Genomic DNA, 26,179 nt, shown 5'->3' with positions numbered 1-26,179 from the left:
GTAGAAGTCTCAGCTTCTCTTTCTGTAGCTGTAGAATTGCAAACCTCCCACTCATATATACACACGCTCCCTTTTCTGCTTTCCCTTCTGAAAGAGTTTGGCTCCCTTGGTCTGCACACTCATAAAACAATGAAATATAAAAAGTTGTGCTTTCATTCCAGCTCTCTGGGTCAACTTGAGTAGTTTAGCTAAATTCTGAAAATGACTGGATTAGCACCCTCTCCTCTCCAAACAAGGTTTCTGAGTAGGCCTCATTCGTCTCTTAATATTCCCAGAACTTTTGAACATGACGATTAGCGCAACATTTTATCCCTGTGAAGTGATTGATAGTTGTGTGCATTTGACCTGACTCTCTGTTTGCTTAAAGTATGAAATTTTAACTCCTGGCTAGCATGCATACATTTCTATTCTCCGCAGGTTTGCATATTTTTGGCGCTACATAGTTTTGTCTGGGCCTACAGCAGTGTACCGTGTGGAGAAATGAGCAAAGGTTCTGCTTAGTCACCTGGTTTGTGTTGCCCTATTTTGTGTCTGTCATTGTGATAAAATGGGTTCTCCAGTCCCGTTCCAATAGGTCGGCTGGGTATAACTCACTCTGTCTCTGCTCTGCATGCTAGCAGGTCTGCCAGGCCCGTCTGTATTAAAGATTGTTGTAAAGTCGAGCTGACAGTGGACTGTTAACGGGTCACCTCAAATGAGAGGGATTTGGCTGGAGAGAGAGCGAGTTTGTTTGCGAGCAGATACATGAGAGCATGCACATAAAGTGGAATAAAATGTGTTAAACGACCTCTGGGTCAGTTTCACTGTTATTTTACTTGAAACCCGCCTACTGTTTGGTCCTTAAGTGTCCACTCTCCCTGTGGACAATACTAAGTGGAGAATTACGTGCAACTCTAAACCCCTTAACCTCATGTGCCAGTCTGCACGAGTCAGACATTCTGGCTGCGTTCTCTAGAGGGCCTGAGTAAACAGCCACATGTGCACACAGTGACATCCATAGACAACATACATACCTGATTCTTGAATGTCTGATATTTAAATACATTTGGGTGTTACAGGTTGCTGTGGCAGTGTAGTGGATGATGAACCATGTGCAGTGCAGATTACTATTAGGAACCTATGCAGCTTTGTCTCTCTCCCTGTCTCCCACCCTCATCCTCCTCTGTAATCAGAAAGCTTACTCAGTTAAATGTGTAATAACTCCTTTTTTCATGAGGGACAGGATTAATGCCAGGTGTTGCGTGGTTTAATTTCCAAAATTATTAGGCAGCATAATGAATGAGTCCTTAAATATTATTGTAGTATTGTAACATTTAAATGCAACATCTTCTCACCAAGTGTCAGTTTCTCATACAAGTTAATGGCGTACATTCATACACATGACACGTGAAAATGTTCATAGTAGATGTCATTATCAGTTTATCGTGTAATGGTACTAGGCTGGACAATATGGAGAAAGTCAGATATCACAATATCGATATATTGATTTATTGCCCAGCCCTTGTATGAATGATTGAGGTGCATTTTTGCATAGTGAGTTCTGGTGAAAAGAATATTTAAGTGTAAAAGTAATGCCTTGTTCATAATTGACAGCTGTAATTTGAATTTTGATGATACGAATATGTGACAATGAAAATATGGATTCATGTCAACTTTACTAAAAATGCTATTATATCAGCGTAGTTTGAATCATAATGCTGTTGCTGCCTTAGAATTTGGGAATACAACCTGTTCTCTGCTTGAACAGAAGAACAGAATTTCAAGAACAGAATCAAGAAAGCAGGAGGGGGGGTATATGAGAGTAAAAGGAGCAAAATCCATCCCGTGGGTGGATGTACGTCAGCTAACTGTTAACATACACAGCTTGGATTATAAAACGCGAGCGAGCGATTCTCCTATGAGCTCACTGCCAAACAATGTGCTTCATGTTTCTCCATCTGCAACCTTTTTTCCTTTTTCCTCCTCCATTTTTATAGCCCCTCTCCTCTTCCCTTCATCCTCTCATCTCCCCAACACTTTGTGACTGCGGTGAGTTAATGGGCCTTTCTCAGAGTTTGAGGAAGCCTGCATTTCTTCTTAATTGGTGTTTGGGGTGGAGCATGAGAGAAACACAAATGTTTGCCATACCAGCATTGCAGCGATGATGTAGGCCTGGTGCCATGTGACTGGATGTTCAGGGTATTGAGGTCATTGCTTGCAAAGCAACTAAGACATTAGCCATAGATGCTAATGAGAGCATCACTGCCCTCACCAAACAGACAAGCATATAATAACTTTAGGGATCAAGACTAAAAGATGTAGCAGATAGTGTTAGGCCAGTCCGTGTCAGTAATGCCAACTTTGATTTTGAGTTATTTGGATTCCCCCCAATTCAAAATGAAAATCTTAATCCTGATCCCTAATGCAGAAATCGTTTGACAACTTCATGCCTTCATGACATTTTTTCTCACTCTCATTTCCTTGCCCTTTATTACTTGCCAAGACGTCCAGTCAACCCTTCATCCAGCAGTATTTGCAGATGTCAGCCCACTACAGACATAGAAATAAATTAAGATATCACAACTTTAACTTTTAAGATAGAAATAAAAGCTGTTAAAAACCATTGCAACTGGTGGATTTTCCGATATTGAGAATATTTTTAGTTGGTGCTTTTGTTCCCTGATTGGAAATTCCAGTGAACGGGTCAGCCAGTAAACTGGTTGGACACACATGCCATGGTGTCATCAGGCCGGCTTCCCACCAGTGTGTAATCATCCACTTGACTGGGCCTCTTATCTCTGGAGAATTGTTTGTCATTAAATGGAAAAATATTTGCCAGACATAGTCAGGAAGACTACGTCTAGTGTTGTGTTATTTATTTATTTTTTTCCTTTTGTGGTTTTAATCTTCAACGTAATGATGTCTGACAATATTTTTTAGCCTATATAACATGAGTGGAATAAAATAACAGAACACATAACAATTTCCTGCAATAAAATAAAGAGCGCCTCAGAAATATATAAAGAGTTTGACAATCTTTCAGAAAACAACGTAAGATTGACAACACACGGTGCTGCGTGGCAATTGTTTTGAACTGTATTATATTGTATGGATGCTAATGATGGTGGTCACTGCCTGTAGGTTGTCTACTATAGTAAGACAAATAAATAATTTGTCATGTGTGTTGTCCTGTTACTAATGGAAGAACAAGCATTTTTGCGGAATTTTAACATAATTTGAGCAGGGATTTATGCTGTGGTTAGCTGGACCAACAGATTGTTGGTCAATGTCAGGCCAACAGTAAGTGTCTGTTGACCTAGTTTTTGTGGTGTTTCCGGCACTGTTGGCCTTTGTAGGCTTTCTATTTGGCTTATTCAGCATGTTGAATCAGCGTCAAAGATGGTGAAACCCGTTAGTCAATGAAATCACTCTAATTTGCAGTTCATCTCAATGCATGAGAAAAGAAATAGAAGTGAGGAAAGAATAAAATTGCTGTAGTTAAGAGGAAATGAGATTGAAACAAACTTGTTGTGTAAGTATGCTAACTAGCGTCTTGTATCTGCCCCGTCAGTCTTCTAGTTTCTTTTTTGAAGTACAAACTACCACCCCCTGCTGGTATGGAAAGTCATTTTCTCTCATGTAGGCGCTGAACATCCATGCTTTTGATCGTTTGTTGTAGTCTTTGCGGTGTGTTCAGTGCGACTTTTTGGCTGAGGTACAGACGACGAGGCGATGAAATGGTCAGCCTTCATTACTTCCTGTTCTTTGATGTTGGTGTGTGTGTCTGGGCCTAGAAAAATAGTTGCAGTTGTATTTAGCAAAGAAGTTTGCATTTTTAAGTTAGATTGAACAACAATCAACAATTGGGAGAGGGGCGCAAAAGACAGTTGCCATCAGCATTCCCAGATAAATGCAACAATGGTGACATTTTCTGGGTTTTTGGTAGATTTACTTCCAGTAAATTTACTTCAGAGGTACATGTATATCTCTGACTAAACCTCTGAGCGAGTTGTGTATCACTACTCTTTGAGACAGCTGAGAAAAGACAGAAAAGATATGAAACAAAAGTTGTGTTGCAAGACATCTTGTCTTCTGCCAAGGATTATTTGTTCCTTCCAGAAATGTCCAAACCTCTGCTGCTGTCTAAAATTACACGGTCAGGCATGTTTCTTTTAAGATCAAAAGGTAAATGTTCTCATTCTGATTAATTCAAATATGTTGCTGCTTACTTTATTAGCATTTGAAATGGCCTGCAGCAAATGAGCTGTGTGTGAAGTCCAGAGTGGACTGCTGCAGGTTATACTTTCCTCCCTGTTCTTGATTGAGAGCTTTTGCTTTGTCTGTGTTTGCAGAACTGAATCTTCAACCTGTAAACACTTCAGAGTGATGAGAGGGAAAAAGCATGGTGAAAAAGGAGAGAGAGCAGCAGAGGGACAGTGAGAGGGGGGAAGGGGGGTTAAAAGTTGGAGGAGGAGCTTCTTGTAATCATCTCATGACTTCAACAGAGGGGAAGAACTGTTTAAGGTCTAAACTTAACTAAAACTTAAATCACAGTTTAAAATCAAACCTCTGCAGCTTTTGTCTCACATGTTGGCATGAAAATTGGGTGATGGTGTGCTGTTTGTATTCTTCATGGTTACTGTATGTGTGTGTGTGTGTGGTGGCGGTCTCTCCCTCTCATTGTGTGTTTGCTGCTGGAGGTGGGAGGGCTTAGCTGATGTCATTGAGTGCAGCAGGCTGAGCCTGAAAGAGGCCCTTTGTTGGCAGCTGTAGCACGAGTAGTCCCTGTGCCTCAGACACACTCACACAGGGGACAGGAGAGAGGAATGGCACCGTTTAGACTGCCCTACTGCCCACTCAACTGACACATCTACAGGTCGAGCAATCTTTTGGACCAAACCTGGGCTTTTGGATAGTTGTGGTGATTTACAGAAGTGGAGCTAACCAAAAGCGCAAAAGCAAAAGAGGGAGAAAAAAAAACATGGAGACGCTCTAAAGGGAAAGTTAATAGACTTTGCCGGACAGCAGACTTTTTCTGTTTCGGAAACAAGTGAAGAGAAAAACAGGATTTACACCACCTGAGAGGACTAAGAAACAGAAAAGTACTATATTTCGTCACCTATTTTGGCTTTGGGCTGTTTCTGCTATTGTCAATATTTTTCCTGTTTGAACTTTTCTCCTGTTGGACACATGTAGAGGGGAAACGTTCGAGAGACGCCTGATTTGAACTAGCAACAACATTTTCAAGCGGGAAGGGAAAGAAAGCAAATGAAAATGTTGGAGATATGCCTGAAATTGGTGGGGTGTAAATCTAAGAAAGGCCTCTCGTCGTCCTCCAGCTGTTATTTGGAAGGTAAGAAGACTTTGTGATGGCTGTAGTGTTTTTTTTTTCAGCTTGGGCTGTAATTTTGATGCTTACTTTGGAAAATTAAAGTGGAGACATCACACACAAATAAGCAGGGGCTTCTAGAAGACACAGGGAGAAAGATAAAAGATGAAGTATCACCACCATGTAAAGGCTCAACAATGATTACTGCACTGTGGAAACAGAGGAATGGGGAGGGGAGAGCGGAGAGTAAGCACAGGGGAGGGTGAGGGAGGCCAGACACACTGGCTAGCTGAAGAGGAAAGAAGTGGAAAAAGAGACGGAGAGGAGAATACAAGGAAATCTGACTCCTGGTCGTGTCCCACTTAACTTTGTTTATGAGGAGAGGGGATCTAATCTCAGTCTGCACTCTCCTTCTTAGTTCACTATGTTCCAGTGCATGGATCTCATTCACTGCCTCTATAATGAATTTAGAAGATAATACATCTATATTTTTGACACACTCTATGTATTATGCAACCCAGCAATTACTTCTTTTCCACTACTTCCAATTACACTGTCACACTTCAAGTGGGTAATTGATTTCTCCATGATGTATGAAGGCGACACAGGGGGGAGTTGAAGAAATCCAGGGCACATCGAGTCTGTACACGATCAACATCATAATTGATTGGCAATGGAAAACTTAGTTAAGTCTTATGTGTGCCAGACATTGCACAACCGCATGATTTAATAGAGTTAATAGTCCTGGTACGCTCCTCACTGAAGTGGATGACAGTGATAAAGAGTCTCTAATTTCCAGACCATATGGTACAAGGCACTGCAAACCTCACACTGAGATGTTCCACCCCAAATTAAACTTTCTGCCCTGAACTATTTCATTAGAGGTGGAGGCCATGTTTGTATTTTTCTCAATCTAGAAAGCAATATGATTGTATAATTAAGATGAAGTCTATGAGTGTAATAGCAGGAAATGCAATGTGAATATTTTATGGAACCTTGTAGCTTTCAATATTATGTAAATGGTGGTTATTCAATTTTTAGTTTCCTTTCATTGCTCTCTTTTATTTGGCTCTGGTCTGAACACATAATATTGCCTACAGTGGATAGAACCATATCAAGTGTATGATCTCAATCTGTTCCCCTTGCTCTCTCCACCAACTCCCACTCAGGTGATGACAGGTGATGCAAGAGAAATATGTAAGCTCGAGTTTTTTCCTCTCTCATTACTCAGAAATATGTGACTAGGGCTGAGTTCGTGGAGGAGAGGACCACATAGATTCATGGTTTTGGAGTTGTTTCGATGTCAGCATTAGTATCGTTAATTCCTCTGATATTGCCTAAAATGCTAGATACGGTATTGGCAAGTATGCAAGTGCACCAATCCGATACTAAGTGATCTACTATTTTAATTTACTATTTTTAGAGTATCTACGCAATACTGTAGTGTAGAAACGTACTTTATATTGCCTCCACTTTGTTACCGTTGTAACTTTCCAATGATTGCTCTGGCACAATCACATCCCTCTCAGACTCTTGTAATCCAGGGTGGAACAGCAGTGTTTTCTTTTTTTGGAGAAGTTAAACATATATATTCCAACATTGTATATTTCAGTGATTATTTATCCATTAATCCATGTTACAAGGAATTGTTGTTGACTTTAGGCATGACCTGAAGCCGGCTTTGGGGGAGATGTATCCCATGATGCACTGGTTCGGTTATGTTGACGAATTAGAGGTTGTGTTGCTAACCGCATAACAGCGCTGATCCAAGAGGACGTGCTCAACAAAATAACGTGACATTCGCTCTATCCTAGTGTTAGCAGAATGTGCTGAAGATGTAAGATAAAATATTATTTGGCTTTTGACATGGGAATGGGTTAGTAGCATACAGCCTTTGCTTGTAATTTATTTACTTTTTTATGAAGTGACATTGCATTTGGCCGTTAGCTGTGCTTAGGTGTCTGATTTGGTATCGGAAAGGAAAAAAATGTCATCAGAACATCTCTAGTTTTGGACACCAGACTACTGCTGGTTTCTTGCATGTCCTAGTTAGTTGCATTTGTTTTTCATCCAAAGTGTAAATCAGCTCATTTAATATGACTGGAGTCAAAACTAGCATGGCTGTCTTGGTTCCCAGCACTGAGTGGAACCAGACAGATTATTTCTTTTTTTTTTTGAAGTAGTTTGTTTTCTAAAGAAATTTCTGTCTTGCATCATTGTATGAGTTTGAGCCCATTCCTGTTGCTCATCGCAGTGCAGTCATAGCCATGAATTCTTTACAAGTTCTTCACATATTTAATCAATTTGACTGTCATCTCAGTGGTGCAGCCAGGACATGCTGCAATCCCTCTGACTGCATGACTCTGATAACGGGCCTTAGCTTTGTGTTTTCTCTCACTCATGTCCCGAGTTTCCTTTTTCATATGTCTTCTATTTTCTTCTCTCTTTGAGCCTGTGTTGTCATGGTCCATGTGTCAGTGTGCTGTCGCCCTCTCACAAAGAGCTGTGGTATTCGTGGCCCGTAAAGTGGACATGTGTGGCATGGGCTGCTTAAAATGCGCTGCCCACACACTTTATGACCAGGCCAAACTCGGGACACATGGTATGTCTTGCTGGCTCTCAGGTCTGCATCTTGCTGAGAACTCTTTTTCTATCCCGCTTGATCTCTGGCCTCAGCTTAAACCCAATTTTGACAAAGTACAGCTGTCTTTTTCACTTCAGTCATAGTGTTAAAGTATATTTGGTCTGCGATGTTCATTGGTAACATGCCATTATTGTTTGTGTAAGCAAGGCATAAACTAAAATGGAAATCTTTGGCTGCTGTTTTTTGTCAAACAAATTCAAAAATGTTTGAAGTTTGGACATAATATCTTGAGCACCCGTACAATGTAGCCCTTTTTAGTATGAATGCAAATCGTAATGCTTTGTTAAAACTGTCAGAGCATTAGCATACGTAAGGTGAATTCCAATCTAAAAAAGAGACAGACCTGCTGTATTTTGCAGCAGCAATGAGGGGTGCCTCCCTCAGCTGGCAAAGATACAGGTATCTATGTTAGGGCTGCGCTCAATTCCGAATTGTGTCAATTGAATCAAATTTGGCTATTCAACATGAATATTCAAATAGTCTTTTCTTTTTCCCCATACACAGTTTTAACAGGCATTCAGGTTGACAATGACGTTAATGTAATAAAGTAAAGCCAATTTAGCCCTCCAAGCTAATGCATGCTAACTACGCTAACAGCGGATCAGAAATATTAAGCAAATATTTTTGCAGACACTAGATAAAAAAAACAAAAACCATAGACATTCATATTAAGTTGTTGTGAGCTGTAAATTCACCAATTCTAAGCAGAAAGGATAAAAACACAATGTACCAGAGCCTGACCAGACAAAAAAATTGACTTTTCTACTTGAAGAATCTCAAGCAGATTGAGGAGTCTCTGAACAATGATTCGAACCTTCGACTTTGAGGAGAAGCCTCGCCTATGTGCCTCATGCAAAAATAATGTGCAGTCCACCATCACATGGTGCAGAAACAGAAAAAGCAAAAGGCCCATCAGAAGAGCAGTAATTTTTTGAAGAACACGTTCTTTTTCATTGTTGTACAGTAATGAGTGATATCAATAACTAGCTAGCAATAACTTACCAATTCACTGGCATTTGAAAAATGTTTGACAAGAGCTTATGCCATCTTGTTTTGCTACTTTAACCAGTTTAACTACTAACCAAAATTCTCGATTCTTTCATAGTCCGTTTTAAAATCTCAGCTCAGATTTTTTTAATATTAGATGGTAACAGCTACATATTGATATGAATACTGGCACGGAAGACTTTTATATTAGGTACACTTTAATGTGAGAGTATGAGGCAGGCAGCATGCACCAGATGAAATTGAATCTAGTTTGCTCTCACAGGCAAAATAGCAGGTTTGTGACCTAAAAGAGGCACCACATTTGGCTTTGATTGTCTTCAGACTGTTGAGCATAACTTGGCAGAAGTGGCTGTGTGAAAGACTTTTGTCTGCCCCCCCAGTACACTGATGCATTAAAACTGTCAACAATATCATGTGAATCGTAGTAGCCTCATATTCTTGTGTTAACTTAATCAGGGTTTTATTTCTGAAAGTTCAGCATGCTACAAAGTCTTTGTTTATATCTTTCTTTGAGGAACTTGCAAGGGATATCTTCTCCAACTGTGACCCCAAAGATCCTTTATCTGGAGTGGACACAATCACATAAAAACTCTTTGGATTGTACACCAACGCCCAGAAGCAGTCTCCTCTTCTGGACTTCATGTTCATATTGTTATTTTGATAATTAGTACAATGAACAAGGTGTACCCAACTAGATATATCAAATTTTATATTGACTCCTGTCCCCCAACGAATATCTTCAGCATGGTCACCAAAAACTTTGATTTTAACCTTCATGTCGACAACCTCCAGGACAGAGGCACCAGATAACCGTATTGCATCCAGGATAACTGTGGCCTCAGTTAGCACGTGCTTGAGCTCACCCACAGTAAAGAGTACCCTCTGGACATAATCATTTAGGAGCATAAAAAGCAGGAGAGTGCATCACATCACCCCAGTTTTTAGACCTTCACAATGGCTTCTTGTCTTTCAAAGAACTGATTTTAAATCCCACTGTTGCTATATAAAGCACTGAATGGTTAAGGTCCAAAATACATTTCTGATTTGCTGGTACATTATGAACCATACACACCCCTCAATTTGTCATGCACAGGCCTTTTTACTGTCCCTAGAGCCAAAACTGAGCATGAACAAGCAGCATTCAGTTTTTATGCACCACATATCTGGAACAAACTACCAGAAAATTAGCTGTTTCTCATTGTTCCAAAATCGCATCTAAAAAAGAAAGGTGATCAAGCTTTTGCAGTGGCAGCTCCAAAACTGTGGAGTAATTTACCACTTCATATTAGATAAGCCCAGACTCTGGAGAATTTTAAGTCATTGCTCAAGACCCACTTCTTCTCAGTGGCCTTTGACTTATGTTGAGCCGTTCATCCCTCATATTTGTATTTGATTAATGTTTTGGTATGTTTGTTTTTACTTGTGCATTTTATACTGCATTTTATGTACTAATTATTTTGATCAGTACTTTTGTACAGGACTTTGGTCAACCATGGTTGTTCTTAAATGTGCTACATAAAAAAAATTTGACCTTGACCTTGATCGTGAAAACTTGAGATCCGTCTCGGTTTTTAAACCAGGATTTAAACCTTTTCTAGTTGTCACTGCATTTATTAAGTTAAACTTGGGGCTATTTATCCATATCTTGCGCTGCTCTGTGGTCGCAGTGTAATTTATATGTGCTTTCCTTTGTCCTGAGTATATCTAAAGCTGCTTGTTGCTCTGTTTGACACCTCTTTGCTGCATGCTCGATCAGCTCTCTGCTGAGTTTCCATGAAATCGAACTCTGCCCTGATCACTTCATGCACATTAGCCTTTTCCCCAAACCACAGTTGTGGTGCAGTACACAGGTTTTGGATGATTATGGCTGCTTTTACATATTGGTCTCCTTAAGACCAGAAACACCCCAGCAGCACTGTTTCTACAAGGACAATCTCTGCAAAGATACATCAGATGATCTCATTCCTTTTTTTTTCAGAAACAGACTGTAGATCTGTGGAATTTTTCTCGGCTAACTTTACACTTATGCAATAAATGTGGTAAGCAAGTCGTAATATGTTAGATTATGCAGCTAGAGGTATTGGTTTCGCTCCAATACTTTCCGCCCTATGATGACGTGCATGCATCTCCAAAATATCACATGTTCAGAAGAGCAGCCCTGACATCTAAGGCCTAATCAGGTGAATCAAATAGCTTTTTAAGGATTTTTAAGAGCGTAAAGGGTAGAAGGAAAAATAAAATTATCAAGTCTTAAAGATATATGATTTTTAGTTCATGGAGTTTATGCAATGGATAACTGTTCCAACTTTGTGTGTGTGTGTGTGTGTGTGTCTGTGTCTGTGTCTGTGTATGCAAGTAAGGGATTCTTAAAGTTGTCCACAATTTTCCTGCCTGTGGTAGTTGTGCTATGATACAACGCACTGATTTAAAACTGTCAATGACAGCTGGTTTTGCGTTTTATAAGACTGTGACCAGCATTTCAAACATGTTGGCAAACTTGAAGGGATATTTTCTACTGATTACTACTGCTGGAGCTCAACTTTGTCCTCAGACCATTGTTCTACATTAAAAGATTTGTCAGTGTAGTAGAATAATTTACTTCTTTGGTCCAGTCTATGTGCTTGAGTTTAGCACATCGATTGGACATCAAAGAAGCGTGATAAATGATCCAACAGCAAATATATTTAATTACATTTGACATTTTTGAATACAGGAAAACAGCAGTTTTTGGATTATGTTTTCCTTTCTTAAGTGTTGTGGGTAATTTTTAAGTTGTCAAAGGGCATAATTGCTAAATTACTAAAGAAACATATTAACAAGTCAGTTACCAAATCCCCAGACTCTGAAAATACAATGCATGACAACCCAACAACAGCCATAGTTAGCAGCTCCTCTGTGATGAAAGCATCAGAAAAACAGTTTTGATTTGTATGTTTTTCTCACATGAAACAGCTTTGTTCAGTTTATTTACTGATTTCGATCACTGGGTTTGTTTGTGAGAGGAAGAGTCCTGTGGACAATTCAGCTAATACTAAAAAACCTCCTAAATAATAAACACTGTCAAAACTTCTTGCAAACTGTAATCCTCACCGCTAGACACCATTAAATCCCCTTAAATCTTACAAACTCGACCTTTACGTTTGTTACCTCAGTAGCTAGATACAGTTTTTTTCTGATCCTACTGTCATTGTGGAGAATTGGAAGCTTAAGTTCAGTTTCAGTGTGTTTCATCACTTTTTGAGGATTTAGTTGGATTCTTAATGGCACTATGTACTACTGTGTGCTATTTTATTACAAATTGATTTACAATATTTCCTCCTCACATCTCCCTCAGTGTGAAATCCTCACTGGAAGGTGAAAACAGGGTGCAGCTGTAGCCTGTTGTCTCTGTTGGAAGAATGTGGGTGTTTGTGAGCCGGGGGATGAAATGTAAGATGCCTCTGAAACATGTGTGACAACAGCTGAGCAAGCCGCACAATCAAGCTTGCATTTAGGCCAAACTGCGCTTAAAGTTTCTCTCCTCACGTCACTCTTCTGTTTTTCTCTTCCTCTGAAACACCATTTTCGCCTCATTCTTTCCATTTTCCACATTTTGTAATTTAGCCACCAGTTTTACTGCTCTAAAATTGCTATAATTCCTGCTGTGTCTGTAATTAACATAACTGTAAGTTAAAGCCTTGTGAACCTGGGCTCGTTACCTGTGAGCGCAAGCGCATCCATTTTACAGTTTCAGCGAAGATTCATGCTGGGACACATTCTCATGGTTTGATGTGTGTAGGTATTCAAGAAAACAAAAACTAAGCAGGGATAATCCAGGAAATGAAAAGTTATAAAGACAGCGGGGACACTCTGGGTCACATGATTAGGTTTATTACTCTAATCCCACGTAGGTATCGCAGCCGATGGCCTGTTCGTTGGAGCAAGGCCCAGCTGAAGGGGATGTCAAAGCATTTAAATAACACATAGAGAAACAACAGTTGATATTGTTGCTGACTCATCCTTCATTTGTGCTGCATGGGAAAACTGCCTCACAATGTCGCTGCATACCAAACACACGCCTACAGATCTCCCTCAGCTGCACCTCAGGGAGGCATTGTTTGATATTTTCTGTCACATTTCAGCATGTGTTCTTTGTATTTTTTTTCTGCAGAAGCTCTCCAGAGACCAGACTTTGAGAGTCAGGGTCTGACAGAAGCGGCCCGCTGGAACTCCAAAGAGAACCTGTTGGCTGGACCCAGCGAGAATGACCCCAACCTGTTTGTCGCACTCTATGATTTTGTGGCCAGTGGTGACAACACACTCAGCATTACAAAAGGTACGTTAAAGAGACAAACAAGGCCACTCATTCTCGTACATTTTATATGGAGTAGTTTGTGGTCAACTAGGAATGATTCAAACATTCTTGATATAGGGGTTACTGGTATGGCTTGAATCTATGTGACAGTAATCCTAATCAATTTTAACATTTTTGACATTATTGGTGGATGTTGGAAGTAAAATTTCAAAGTGACTAGAGATCTTTAAAGTCTCTATAAGATTATGAATCTTGCAGGGGTTCTGCTTATCTAATTCCCGTCTCTTTCCCTCTCTGTCTTTATTCCTGTCTGACTCTCACTTCCTGATGATGGTCTCATACGTGTTTTTTTTCCCGTTGAACCGCTGTAAAACAATGCCACAGGAGGATCACACAGACAAACAGAGGAAGGAAGGAGAGAACATATGCACAGGAATAAACAAGAAAATGTTCTGTACAACAATACTTTCCAGTTCTTTTAAATATGAGGCATTGCACAATTTTTTAATCTTACTTTAGGTTTATATTGCCAGATAAATAATTTGATAAATATATAACTCAAATAATTTGAAGTCAAGCCAAGTTTATTTATATAGCACATTTGACAACAGGGAAATTCAATATGCTTTACATAGAAAACATGAAAACATCGAGACAAAGTGTAGAGGAAACACATTATTAAAGTAGATTTAAATACAATTAAAAACGATGTCAAAGAGCTATAGAGTAGAACATAAAACAAGACTAAAACAGGTGTAAAATACAAAAATAAAAGTTACACTGCAGATCAGTTCAGTAAATGAATACATGTTTGATTTAATTAAAGCAGGCAGGAAACAGAACATTTGGCTCATCAGAAGTTGGCCATTTGTTGAATTTAAATTAGTTATTTAAAGTTATGATTGCTTCTTACCCTCTGGCACCTGGTTATTACCATTTTTTAAGGTCCAGACCTCACCTGTGCACTGTCAGGCTACATGCCCAGAAACGTCCCAAACATGGCAAAGAAAGAAGAACGGCAGGCAGTGGCCGGGTCTCTGCAGATAAATACACAAACCCACACTTCTAGTGGCTCATAAGTGATCATCATCATTAAGAGGGGTTACTTTTGTATGAGTCAATGTTTTTTTTCTGAGGAAAATCATGCATAGAATACCTTCAAACTAAAGTAAAGACGTGCATTTCTTTAGTCTAGGTCACCAAATGTCTGGTGGAAAAGGAAATCCCCTGCCAGAGTTTCTGCTCTGAGGAAACATGACATTAGATACAGTGAATTCCTGAATGTCAAACTGAAAACATACTGAGTTCAGTTCTAGTGCATTTTCCATGCGATTGAAGCCTGTTCTTAATGCAGAGAATGTGGAAGATTCATAATCCTACACCTGGAAATACTCACAAGATTACAGGAATGAACTGTAACCATTTCAGGAAATATTAAAGTATTGGTTATGCACTTTTGGTGCTTCCTGAATAGTTTGAACATTTTTAATCTCACGTGTTGACCAGGAGAGAAGCTGCGAGTGCTGGGTTACAACCACAACGGCGAGTGGTGCGAGGCACAGACCAAGAATGGCCAGGGTTGGGTGCCTTCCAACTACATCACCCCAGTCAACAGCCTGGAGAAACACAGCTGGTACCATGGACCCGTGTCACGCAACGCTGCAGAGTACCTGCTCAGCTCGGGCATCAACGGAAGCTTTCTGGTGCGCGAGAGTGAGAGCAGCCCTGGCCAGAGGTCCATTTCTCTGCGGTACGAGGGAAGAGTCTACCATTACAGGATTAACACTGCATCTGACGGCAAGGTAGGCATCAGGAAACACAGACACATATTGTATATACACGCACCAGGAATGTCTTCTGTCTGCCTATATTAGGGGTGTAATTACTGTATGTTGAAAACTGAGAAAATACTTGATTTTTTTGTTCAAGAAACCAAACACATGCTCACACATGCCTTAAAGAGGATCTTTTATGTTTATCTTCAGGTTTATACCCCCAGTGGTGAAAAATTGTGTTTTTTCACCATTTTTTTATGGTGAAAAAACTCTTTAGTGTCTGTGCTGGAACACCTGCATTCAGGAAGGCTCAGTTTTAGCGCCTCTGTCTTAAAGCCCCCCTTCCAGAAAAGCCCAGTCTGTTCTGATTGGTTAGAGTTTCCAGGTCTTCCTGGAATGACTGCAACGAAGAATAGCATTTTTTTTTTACTGTGAAAAATCACCAATAAAAGCTTCTTAACACAACTGGACATATTAAAGAAGGAATATGATCTGAAACTGTGGAGATATTAACAACATCACCAACCAAGATTAAGTTTCCCTGACGTTTGCATGTAGCTACAAGCCGCAATGTACTTGCAGCCAGGGAATGACTGCATATAGAGGCACTTTCTCCTCTTAAAATCATCAGTAAAAGTATCTCAACCAAAATCTTCACAACTGGACAAGTTCCAGCAGAAGTCTGATCAAAAATCAAGGCTGGGAGGCTGTGAGGCCGGCACTGGAGCTCCGTGGAGCCAAATGGGTTTAACGTCAGACAGGAGGCGGAAGCGAAGCCAGGAAGCCAGCCATGGAGCTCAACACTGTGTGATTAGAAAAGAGCAGAAAGCAAAATTGATTCTGATCTACTGTGTCACCCCTGCAGCTTGTTAAAAATGTATTTTTTTATTACAGAGAAAGTAAAGTATGGAAAAGGGGTACCATAACTGATACTGGTATCTGTTCCGATGTAAATGGTACCCAATCCTAGTTAGCATTTAGTTTGATGTAGCAGTGTAGGCGTCATAATGTTCACACTTTAAGTTGCTTGCCAGGAGCAAATGATTATATTAAGAAATACGTTACCAGCAAAAAAAAAAAAAATTAAAATGTTGGAAACGGCAGTGAGAACGGCCTGAAGCCTGAGGTTTTTGCTTACAGGGACTACTTCATACATACATTTCTACATACTTCTATCATACACACACAGAGTCAAAGAGTGACACTGATATTGATCAGTGCTTTGTTCTGTTCTTTCGTAAAGTTGGCCAGGGCACAGATTTCTGTCATTCAGAGACTTCCAACACAAAGATAGAACTTAAGATAAACATTTTATAATTTACAAAAAAATAAAATGTTGAGGTTTTGTATATTACATGTAACCCTAAATGTGAAGAACGTAGTAGTCGGGTTGGACAAAGAAGGCGGGGTATTTGGATCACACGGTTATAGTGAGAGCTTTTAAATAAGGTGCAGGTTAAGATATAGATGCGATTGTTAAATAACTGTGGCTCAGATTGGGTCATCTAGTAATCGTAAAATGGGCGCTTCTATCCTTTGCTCTTCCAGTCTGCATGTCGAAGTATCCTTGGGCAAGCTATTGAACCCCAAATTGCTCTTGATGCTGTGCCATCAGTGTTTTACTGATGTTTTACCTTGTTTGGTAGCCTCGTCCACCAGTGTATAAATTTGTGTGTGAATTGGTGAATGTGACATAAAGTGTAAAAGCGCTTTGAGTGGTTGGACAATTAGGAAGGCTCTATAGTGCAAGTCTATTTGCCATAAGTGTAGGCCATATTTGTATGTGTAACTGAATTTCTTCTGCGGGATTCCCCTAAATTGCTATGTCAATCGAGAAGCCGCTGCCATTTTGGCTGTGTCACCCTCCTGTCTGTGATACAGCGAGGTGAGCTAGCTGCAGGAACGCTAGCTATGACAAGAATGCCTCTAACCACCACTGTGGTGCTCATAATGGCCAGCAGACGCGAGGCCGGCCAGACACTGACGCCCATGCTAAGACATGCATTAGCACAGACAGATGCAGCCAAGTATGCACACACACACACGACACAAATGGGCGAACACACACACACAGCTCCCCATCTCATATTGTTTTCCATCCTCCCACTGAGCTACAACTCAAGAGTCTGGTATGACTTCTCCAATAATTTGAGATTACCTCAGCACTCCCCCGAGCTGCAGCTTTGTTTCACTCTGACTCTGTGATTAACGCTGCTCTGAATAACTAAGGTTTTTAGTCAAACGGATTTTTCCGCCGTAATTTAGTAAATGGTCAACATTTAAGCCAGCAAAGCGGCCAACTGACCATTAAATCCTCTTTATATTTCAAAGGTCTCTTCCCTGCACTTTTTCCATTTTTCCTCTGCATGCCTTCTGCCTGCTCAAAGAACTTGTTCACGAGTAAAGAAATGCAGAGTGCAGATTGTAGAGCAAATCATTTTCAGAGTTATGTAAGACTTGGACAATGGAAAAGACTGTGTCCACTGAGCCCTGACCAATATCCTTCCCTCCACCAGCTTCCTGACTAATGCCTTGTGAGCTGTGAATGGGCTGAGACCGTTCATCAAGAAAACAGTTTAATGTCGTTTCGTCAAGACTTAGTGGGTTAATTCATGCTGTATTACTGGCAAACTGCCAGTTATTTCTGGTCTGTTACGTTTCCCTAATATAACTTATTGTTTCCAGACATGATGTGTAAGCATCAACATTTTAATGCATTTTTGTACAAGTAGTCACCCTGTAATGAAAACATGTGGTAACATTTGTTTATTTAGAATCATAACAACTGTGTTGCACTGTGTTATTTTCTTTTTCCCCTTCTTTTTATTGTCCTTTTTTATTTCAAAAAACACATTAATTGGTTTTCAGTTTTACTAATGCATTCAATGCAGATAACAGTTTTATGTTTTAAAGACAAAAAAGCAAAACAACAGAAAATTGGTTAATCATTGACAAAGTATCAAAAACAAACAACAAACACACACACAAAAATTATAATGACTGCAGGTCTGAAAGCTACAAATGAAGAGCTTCAGAGGTTCAGAGGTATAGATTCAGCATAGTCCAGAAAGGGATGCCACATTTTGATACTATATCGATATTATAGTTAGAGACTAGATATCGTCTTGGATTTTAGATATTTTAATAATGTAAGTGTTGTCTTTCCTGGTTTTTAATGCTGCATTACTATTGTACAGTGATGTAATTTTCTAAACTTACAGACTGTCTGTTATTTGTTATTTTACCCACTTAGTCATTATATCCACATTACTGATGAATATTTATCAAAAATCTCACTGTGTAAATGTTGTGTGAAAAAACAGTCAACCCTACATTATCATTGCAGTGTTGATATCAAGGTGTTTGGTCAGAAATATTTTGATATTTAATACAGAAATATTGTGATATTTCTCCATATCGCCCAGCCCTGCCACAGAGTATTAACCCAAGCTTTTTCTAGTTGTAGGTGCTTTATGACATCTCTTAACATCTCGTATTTTGTAACAGGGAATTTGGGGGTTTGGGGGGGTAGGGTATTTGTTTAATTTAGGAGAACTAACCTGTGTGCTATTAACAGTATAAAAGCTGCATCTCCTTTAAAAGGACTATCCTCTGCCAAGATGCTGACTATAGCCATCAAAGAATCAGGCTCCATCGCATCACCAAAACATCGAATGGGCTTAGGAAAACAGATTTCCGGTAGTTTTATAATTCAGGACAGAGCCAGAACATGCGTCCAAAAAGTAGCAGGAAGCTGGTCACAAATAGAGTATATTTTGGAAAGTTTTACTTTGGAATAATGAAAACAATGTATTAACTTGAAGTGGGTAAACCCATATCTGATGCATATTGATGCTGTATGTAAATGTTTTTTTTACTACCCTTCAGCCTGTCTTGGAGCAGAATTAAAAATTCCACTCAATATATAAAAAAAATACTGCTATTAATTCAAAACTATGCCAGATGTTTGGTTTATGAATTAGTGACAGAAAGTTGCTAAAAATTCTGTTTGTTGTAACCTGAACTGACTTCTTATGCACATCTACCCAAATATGTGATCTTTTTCTCCTCCAGCTGTACGTCTCGTCGGAGAGCCGTTTCAACACACTGGCGGAGCTGGTGCACCACCATTCCACGGTGGCTGACGGCCTCATCACCACGCTGCACTACCCGGCGCCAAAGCGCAACAAGCCCACCATCTACGGAGTTTCTCCCAACTACGACAAGTGGGAGATGGAGCGCACTGACATTACCATGAAGCACAAGCTGGGTGGGGGCCAGTACGGGGAAGTGTACGAGGGGGTGTGGAAGAAGTACAATCTCACTGTGGCTGTCAAGACACTAAAGGTAAAAAGACAGGTTGACAAAGATTGGTTTGTGTGAGAGAAGATTGTCTTTATGAGCTCATACATGCGACATGAGGAGGAAAGGGTGCATGTAAATATCCAGCTAGTCAAGTGGAAATGTTCTGGTACCTACTGTTGTCACATATAAACACCGTGTTAGTTCCAGAAGTGATATTTGGCTGAATAATGCTGCCACCTGGTGTTGTATGGATGCATCTGCAACCAGTCTGTGGCTTTGTTCACATTTTTCCACACAACTCTGTGCAGGAGGATACGATGGAGGTGGAAGAGTTTCTCAAGGAGGCCGCTGTCATGAAAGAGATCAAACACCCCAACTTGGTACAACTGTTAGGTATGCTAACTTTTTCAAAAGAGGACTTCCTCTAAAAGGAAAATTAGACTGTAGAGAAAAACTTAAACAAAAGTCTTAAAGGTTTTAAATGTCTTTCCAGTTCAATTCATTTTTATAAATACTGGGCCTTAAAAGTGGTGAAATGGTGTTTAATTTGAATTTGTGAGATCTTAATTGCCACAATCTTTATATCTTATTTTATTTATCCGTCTTTTTATTTCTTTTTGTCCAGTCAAGCTCCTCTGCATGAAAGTCAATATTAATGATTATACAAATCTTTACATCTACCTCTGAACCTAATATTGTCTTTTTAGTTTATACTTGCCCTTACCTGTTGGCAAAATTTACTTTTCACGTAACTCACTTTCATAACCATATTCCTACATATGGCCTGCATCTGCATGGGACTCTATATACATGTTATATGTTATACTTACCTGCCATGCTTGAAAATGAAATAAAAATTAATACAGACTATAATAAAGACCCTGATTCCAACACAGATCGTTAAATGGCATATTGATGCATTTTGTTTTGCTCACGTTTCCTTGGCAGGTGTGTGCACACGGGAGCCACCATTCTACATCATCACAGAGTTCATGACCCACGGTAACCTGCTAGACTACCTGAGGGAGTGCAACAGAGAGGAGGTCAACGCAGTGGTGCTGCTCCACATGGCCACACAGATCTCCTCTGCCATGGAGTACCTGGAGAAAAAAAACTTTATACACAGGTGGGTGTAAAGACTATCCTCTTCCTTTTTTAATTCTAAATTTAATTATAGAGAGAAAACAGTGTTGGATCAGTTTTAATTGCCAAATGTTTGTCAGGTGGCCTGATACCTCTCTTCAGTGTGGTCTCAATCAAAGCTGCAAGAATACTAGAGAACAAATTCTTGTCCATCAATCTCATTTTCTGCCTGCTCCTGAGCTGCTCTCCTGCTCCTCTGACAGGCTTGTACCATAGATGAGTCCATGCTGTTACAAAGCTCGTTTGTTCTTGCACGTTTAACTTTAGATGGGATGAGATGATTTATGTCTTTCTTATTTTGCCAAACTGCATTTTCATTTTTAAACCTGAGGACAAGACTCAGCCTGTGACTCTGCTTCACACAAAACATCTGTAGAAAAGCAACGCTACCGAAGATGTCGTAACAAGAAATACAATTGATAATTCTCTCTTACTTATTGTCTTTTTTCCCTTAATAATGGCTGTGTGTCGGCATATGCATTTTTTAGTAGTTTACCGTCTAACTGATTTTAGAAAGTCAGGATTCGACCAAGCCCTCCTGTTCGTCACTCATTCTCCTCATTGTATTGTCTTCTGCAGGGACTTGGCTGCACGTAACTGTCTGGTCGGCGAGAACCACCTGGTAAAGGTTGCAGACTTCGGCCTGAGCAGGCTAATGACCGGAGACACCTACACAGCTCACGCTGGAGCCAAGTTCCCCATCAAGTGGACTGCTCCAGAGAGTCTGGCCTACAACAAGTTCTCTATTAAGTCTGATGTCTGGGGTAAGTTTGATCTCATTGCTAAAATGTGTTCCTGATGTTTCTGCTTGCATAGCTATTCCCTATTCAACAACGGGAAACAATTTCACCTATTATAATATTTTGCATATTCCCACCATGACTTAACGCTCCAGTCGTTTGATATGTTTCTGTTGTTGATTGTTGTATGAATAGCACAACTAGCTGTCTTGTGCCTACATCTCCAGCATTTGGTGTGCTGCTGTGGGAGATCGCCACCTACGGCATGTCTCCCTACCCCGGCATCGACCTGTCCCAAGTCTACGAGCTGCTGGAGAAAGACTACCGTATGGACCGACCGGAGGGCTGCCCCGAGAAGGTCTATGAGCTCATGAGGGACTGTGAGTAGCAAAACTCATCTGTCCAGAATACAAATAGAGGCACTCTGTTCTTTTTAATTCTCATGTTTTCGTCTACCTGTCAGGTTGGAGGTGGAACCCCTCGGAGCGTCCATCATTTGCTGAAACACACCAAGCTTTTGAAACCATGTTTCAGGAGTCCAGTATCTCTGATGGTCAGTAGTACTGCTTTCTTTGATATCCACAGCATATTTACTCTTGGGCACGGCTGGATTACTGAACGGGCCTACCAGGGAGGGACCTCCCCAGGCCCACCTGCAAAATGTCACTCAAACAGACAATGACAGACCAAGACGAGACTCAAAATAACCACAAAGAGACATAAAGTGACAACAGAGACATAAGCAAGTACTAAAAGATGCAAAATAGCTAAAAAGAGACACAAAGAGACCCACAACAACTACAAAAGGGCCAAAACAACCACAAAGACACACAAAAAATAGCACAAAGAGATGCAAAATAACCATAAAGATGCATAAAATGACAACATAGACACTAACGATTGCTTAGAGATGGAAAATGGCTGCAAAGAGACGCAATATGACTACAAAAAGGGGCAAAATGCCAACACACAAAAAACTACAAAAAGACCAAAAGAAATACAAAGGGAAGGAAAATTGGCACAAAGAGAGAAAATCACAGAGATCTGATACACCTACAAAGAGATGCTAAACAACAACAGAAAAGGCTTAATAACTGTGAAGTCTGATATTTATATTTATATTTCAGTGCCCAGGGGCCCATAGTCTCATAATCCACCTATGCTTATTGGTGTTATTTTTTAATGTCAACAGATATCCTCATGTAATGGTTCTCCTGTCATAGTTATAATAATGTGATCAGATTGTTAAATCTTGACTTGTATCTTTACTGTTAGAGGTGGAAAAGGAGCTGGGCAAGAAAGGGAAGAAGGCAACATTAGGCCCCATCCAGCAGGCTCCAGAGCTGCCCACCAAAACCAGAACCCTCCGCAAAAACACGGACAACCGGGATGGAGATAGTCCAGGTGAGATGCACTCACACACACTGCTCCTTCTTGTAAAATAGTAAATAATTTTTCCTGTCAGTCAAAGTATTTTGTAGTTAGATAACTAGTTTCATTTTTTTATTTTTTATCACTGATGAATTCTGGGCTCTTCCTCAGACCCCGTGGAGCCGGAGGTCGCCGTGTCGTCACCCATGCTCCCCAGAAAAGAGCGTCCCCTCCTGGACAGTAACCTGAATGAGGACGACCGCTTGATCCCCAAAGACAAGGACAAGACGCGTGGCAGCGGCTTCCTCAGTCTCATAAAGAAAAAGAAAAAGAACGCACCGGCTCCGCCCAAACGCAGCTCATCTTTCAGAGAGATGGACATCCACCCTGACAGGAGGGGCGTGACTCCAGATCCCCGAGACAGTGACAGCTTCAACAACGGAGCATCTTTGGCCATTAATGACATCACACATGGCCTCGACTCAGCAAAGTTCCTAGGGAACAATAACGGGGCGGGGGGCATCACCAACGGGGCTCCTACCTACCCTGGACCCCTGTTTCCCAGGAAGAAGGGAGCCCCTGCTTTGCCTGGCCCTGGAGGAAAAGCAGCTACGACACCACCTAGTGAGGAGGAATCCATGACTAACTCGAAGCGGTTTCTCTGGTCCTCTAGCATGCCCACTGGCTCAGATGGCACTGAATGGAAGTCTGTCACACTGCCGCGAGACCTCGGCCAGCGCCACTTTGACTCAGGCACCTTCGGGGGCAAGCCAGCTCTGCCACGCAAGAGAACCAGTGAGCAAAAAGGGGAAAATGCCCCCCGAATGGGCACCCTGACTCCACCACCACGTCTTAACATCTCATCAGATGTTTCCCCCGGCTTTTTAAGCAAAGACTCTGATCCCAGTCCAGGGTCCAGTCCCCAGGCATTAACACCAAAGGTGGTGCGGAGACCGGGATTGCCAGGACTGGAGAACTCAAAGACCAGCGCTCTCCACGCTGAGCTCCTCAAGCCCAATGTGTTTCCTGCTTTAGGAGCAGCTGCAGACGAGTGCAGGGCCCGCAGAAACAAACACACTGTGGACTCTTCATTTGTCAGGGAAAGAGGAAAGTTACAGAAACCCAAGCCAGCTCCGCCTCCACCACCCACCAACGCCAAAACGGGCAAGATCTCCCGCAGCCCCACTCAAGAACTCCCCTCCTCCTTGTCCACCACCTCAGACAAAGCTAAGGGCCTCCCCTCTGTCTCAGAGCCCCCCCATACAACCACTGCCAGTGACCAAGTGCGCTCAGCCCTCAGCGAGGGCTCCAAGAAGCTGCCCCTGGGCTCCACCTCCAAACCTCAACCGTTAAAGACCTCCACCTCCTCCACTTCAGTGACCACCTCCCTCTCCAGCCAGAGCCTGGGAGGCTTCTCCTCCTCCCTCACCTCCCCCGGCGATCTGAGCTCGCCCACTGCTTTCATCCCTCTAGTGAACACCCGGCGCTCCCTCCGTAAGACTGCACCCCGCCAGGCTGCCGAACGCACCCCCAACTCGGCGGTGACGCGCGAGATGGTGCTTGAAGGCACCGAACTGCTCCGTGCAGCCATTTGCCGCAACTCGGAGCAGACGGGTAGCCACAGTGCCGTGCTGGAGGCCGGAAAGAACCTGTCAAAGTACTGCGTGAGCTACGTCGACTCCATACAGCAGATGAGAAACAAGTTTGCCTTCCGCGAGGCCATCAACAAGCTTGAGAGCAGCCTGCGGGAGCTGCAGATCTGCCCGACAGCCACAGGGGGCGCCAACGCACAGCAGGACTTCAGCAAGCTGCTGTCTTCCGTCAAGGAGATCAGTGACATTGTTCAGAGGTAGCGCCATAAAATCTACCGAGATATAAAACTGATACGGACTGTCTTACCCTTTTCTTTTCTGAGCATGAGCTGCGGTCCACGCCGAGCTCGTGTCGGAGATGTGAGGGTAACGGCTGCGGGAGAGCAGCAGCAGCAGAGTGTTGGTTTCACACTACAGTTCACTCTGAAACACTTAAGCCTGTGGTTACTGCGGATGGAATCAAAGGAATCTCCCTGTAGACTTCGTCAAGACAGAGTTTGCAATATCGAAAAGCCTTAACCATGAACGAACAGCATCTTGTGGCCCTCATGAGGGACGAGGGGCCAATTCTTTATCAACATGACCTTTCACCAATCATTTTTGAAATGATCATGTCTTATGTATTCTAGTTGTGTTTCCCCTTTTTCGATGACACTAGTACAAAAGAGGCCTGTGATATTTCACATTTCATCACTGTTAGTGTGTTTGATGACAATGAGCAAAAACACTTAACCTCATCTTGTTCTAGGACGCCTTATCAAACTTAAATGACTGATGTCATAGTTTCCATTTTCCCCTGTAAGAATTCGGGAGCTTCTGGAATGACAGTGTTTATAACCCGATGCCTCTGTCGAACACATCCCGTTGCTTCATACCATTTCATCAGTGATTGGTTGTGTGCTGAGTGATGGTGTCAGTGTTTGTTTTGTATGAATGCTTTTTTTGCAGTATTTGCAACCATGTGCCATAAAATAATAATGGGAGCGAGCAAATGAGGCAGAATGAGCTTCACCTTTTTTTGCTTCACTGCACACTTTGGTAACAAATAGTGCCTTAAACACTATTGGCAGAGCTGTTTCAGACTTGCCACTCTACAAGGGCAGAAATGTGGATAAGAATAGCTGTGTTGACTTGTTTATAGGAGTTAAATGTGTGATTGCCATACCAAAAACCTTTGTCTCCAGTCTGTACTGGAGAGGGACCAGGGTGCACGATCTTCCTCTTAGTGGATCTGAATTTTGGTTTATGTTGTCCTCAGACTGGACTTTTTTTTTTATTTTTATAAAACTGATTCAACTTTCTCTACATGCCAGTCACAAAAGCCATCAGTAGCAGCTTGGCCTTGCAGCAGCGTGCTGTTGGATCTGTAAAGAGGGATCACAGACTGAAACAGTGTTTCTCTGACCACTGAAGGGACTTTGCTTGAGAGGAGGGTTTATGTCACGTGGTTTAAACGCTGTTTCAGAGGCCTTTCCACCCCAGCTGAAAAAAATATATATATATATCCTGGGGGAAACACTGGACTGAAATGTTTATGAATCTGTCACTTGCTGTCTTACAAAATGATGTATAGGTGAGAAGCCGACCATTATAGACTAAAAGAAATCCATGAAATTCCACTGTAACATCATACGTTCCTTTTTGTTCGTCTTGGACATTTTCAGTATTTGTGCTGTAGTCGTCTCACCCGATGTGCCCTGACTGACTGCGATGCCTGAGGACATAAGTCAACTGCAAGCTGCCTTGACTTCAACATGGTACTGTCAGTGTTGGCTTTTTTTTTTATTCCGCCCCTTTACCAACCACTACTCTACTTAAATGTCTAAGCCTCTTCACCAATTTTGTAGACAAAACTTTGCTTTCCTTTGTAAATATGTTTTCTTTTTCCTATTTGTTTCTCTCTCTAGCCATGGTGCAATTTTTGTTGCAATAAAATACAAAGCAGTTGTGCTACTTGAAATACACAAGAGTCTATTGCTTTTTCAACAGTAAAAACTCT

The 26,179-nt window shown here is 41.3% G+C and overlaps 1 protein-coding gene across 2 annotated transcripts in view; it reads left to right on the top strand.

The window, feature by feature from the left end:
• Positions 1 to 26,147, top strand: part of abl1 (ABL proto-oncogene 1, non-receptor tyrosine kinase) — a 40,131-nt gene extending 13,984 nt beyond the window's left edge. The window contains exons 1-11 of one of the 2 annotated variants that reach the window (XM_042508838.2): positions 4,733 to 5,332; positions 13,111 to 13,275; positions 14,761 to 15,056; positions 19,104 to 19,376; positions 19,643 to 19,727; positions 20,283 to 20,460; positions 21,057 to 21,241; positions 21,445 to 21,597; positions 21,681 to 21,770; positions 22,493 to 22,621; positions 22,760 to 26,147. In XM_042508838.2, the coding sequence (XP_042364772.1) occupies positions 5,248 to 5,332; positions 13,111 to 13,275; positions 14,761 to 15,056; positions 19,104 to 19,376; positions 19,643 to 19,727; positions 20,283 to 20,460; positions 21,057 to 21,241; positions 21,445 to 21,597; positions 21,681 to 21,770; positions 22,493 to 22,621; positions 22,760 to 24,441 (3,321 nt within the window). In that variant the 5' untranslated portion in view covers positions 4,733 to 5,247 and the 3' untranslated portion in view covers positions 24,442 to 26,147. Of the gene's footprint in view, positions 1 to 4,732; positions 5,333 to 13,110; positions 13,276 to 14,760; positions 15,057 to 19,103; positions 19,377 to 19,642; positions 19,728 to 20,282; positions 20,461 to 21,056; positions 21,242 to 21,444; positions 21,598 to 21,680; positions 21,771 to 22,492; positions 22,622 to 22,759 lie in introns of those variants that run through there. The other variant, XM_042508837.2, reaches the window with a different exon arrangement.
• Positions 26,148 to 26,179: the final 32 nt, after the last annotated feature.

The sequence above is a fragment of the Plectropomus leopardus genome, chromosome 20, assembly GCF_026936395.1.
Source record: "Plectropomus leopardus strain MGB_pleo_1.0 chromosome 20, ASM2693639v1, whole genome shotgun sequence".
In the NCBI taxonomy this organism is placed as follows: Eukaryota; Metazoa; Chordata; class Actinopteri; order Perciformes; family Serranidae; genus Plectropomus; species Plectropomus leopardus.
Note: the sequence above shows the minus strand (reverse complement) of the source record. Positions and strands in the feature narration are given on the sequence as shown.